This window comes from Zingiber officinale, chromosome 3A, assembly GCF_018446385.1.
Source record: "Zingiber officinale cultivar Zhangliang chromosome 3A, Zo_v1.1, whole genome shotgun sequence".
In the NCBI taxonomy this organism is placed as follows: domain Eukaryota; kingdom Viridiplantae; phylum Streptophyta; class Magnoliopsida; order Zingiberales; family Zingiberaceae; genus Zingiber; species Zingiber officinale.
Genome location: NC_055990.1, coordinates 119,313,818 through 119,315,477, shown reverse-complemented (window position 1 = coordinate 119,315,477; position 1,660 = coordinate 119,313,818). Strand labels below are relative to the sequence as shown.

The following is a 1,660-nucleotide window of genomic DNA, read 5'->3' as shown; positions in this document are numbered from 1 at the left end:
TCATCCATCCATTAGAGGGTGTCACCCAAGGCCAGGGTATATCACCGTACTCAGTTTGTATTCATTTCATTGTTATGTTATTGTTCGGCTATTTATATATTCGTTGGACCCGCCTCGAGCATCGAGGTACCAGAGACCGGGATAACCTGGTCACTGGTTGCAGGTAGCATTGAACGGAGGTCTGCAAATGACTTGGTCAACACAGAAGATAATTCACCATCCGGGTCATGAAAGTATGGTCAATATTCTAGACACGTCATTCCGACAGATTCGATATATATATATATATATATATATATATATATATATATATATTAGAATAATGTGATCGAATAATAAAGCAGAATTCATTCCTGGTTTGATCTTTGTTATCTCTTCTCCTCACCCCACATATAAAGTATATATATTAAAGATGCAATGAAGAAAACATATCATCACACTTACAATGACCATCAATTAATCAAACAAATGTAGCTACCGAACATTAAATAATCAAATTAAAATTAGACGGAAGGAATCAATTAAATTTTGACCAAGAATAAATCAACGACGCCGCGCCACATGATCTTAGTAATGGCAGTCGACCGCCAATGCCGATGCCGGTGCTGTCCCCGGCAACACTAGAGGTCCCTTTCCGGCCGCATAGGAGAACGACGTCGTTGCTGGGGGAACCTGTGGTCTCTGCATCTCGTCTTCTGGCGCCGGGAGGTTTAGATCCAACGAAAGGTTAATAAAGCTCTTCTCCTTCTTGACGTCGCCGGTCGGCGGCAGCGGCCGGTGCCGCCTCATGTGACCGCCCAGCGCCTGTCCGGAGCTGAACTCGGTCCCGCAGATGGCACACTCATGGACCTTCACGGGCGCCTTCGGCTTCGCGAAAGCATAATTATTCACGCCCATCCGCAGCATATGATGATCCGCCGCCGCAGCAGCCTCTTCCTCCGCCGTGGATTTCTCTAGCGCCGGCGTGGACTTGGGCTTCTTGTGGCTGGTGCGGTGGCCGCCGAGCGCCTGGAACGAGGAGAAGCACTTTCCGCACGTCTTGCATTCGTAAACGCAGTAGCCGGCTCGGCCGCCGTCGGCCGCGGAGGTAGCCTCGGCCAACCGCTTACTGGTGAACTTGTTGGGCGCGGCGGCGCTCGGAGTTCTTTTGGGGCAGACCTCGAAGGCGGGGCCATGCGCGAGCAGAATAAGGCAGTTGGCTACGTCCTCGTCCTCCTCGGTGACGACGTCGACGATGGAGGCAGAGGCCGCGGACGAGGCGGAGGAGTCGGCAGCCGGCGTAGGGAGCCTTTGGCGCCTGGTGCGCTTGCCCTTGACCAACGCGGTGGCGATGTCGGCGGGGTCGGAGGCCGCTTCATCTGGGGTTTCCATTATTTCCATCTCCATGATCTCCATCGGAGGAGAAGATGGAGTCGTAAAAAAGGTTAAACAATTAATTAAGAAGATTAATTAATTAATTAATTACTAGTAATTACACGGGAAGTGAGGATGTATATATGCAATTAAAAGGAGTGAATGCAACGGAATCACGTAGGGGATTAATTAGGATTAATTTGGTGGTAATGCAGAGGCAGAGGTGTGGAGTGAAGGGAGGAACAAGAGCAAAGGACAGAGAGGACGGAGTATACGAGTCCAACAAAAATGGCTAATCCTGGAGTGG

The 1,660-nt window shown here is 49.9% G+C and overlaps 1 protein-coding gene across 1 annotated transcript; it reads right to left on the bottom strand.

The window, feature by feature from the left end:
- Window positions 1–567: 567 nt before the first annotated feature.
- Window positions 568–1,371, bottom strand: LOC122050612 (zinc finger protein ZAT5-like). The gene has a single exon (XM_042611505.1). It carries the CDS (start codon window positions 1,369–1,371, stop codon window positions 568–570), a length of 804 nt encoding a protein of 267 aa, XP_042467439.1.
- Between the last annotated feature and the right edge of the window lie 289 nt (window positions 1,372–1,660).

Bases quoted from the DNA above. Each gene is read 5' to 3' on its own strand.
- LOC122050612 (XM_042611505.1), bottom strand. From the start codon at position 1,371: ATGGAAACCCCAGATGAAGCGGCCTCCGACCCCGCCGACATCGCCACC.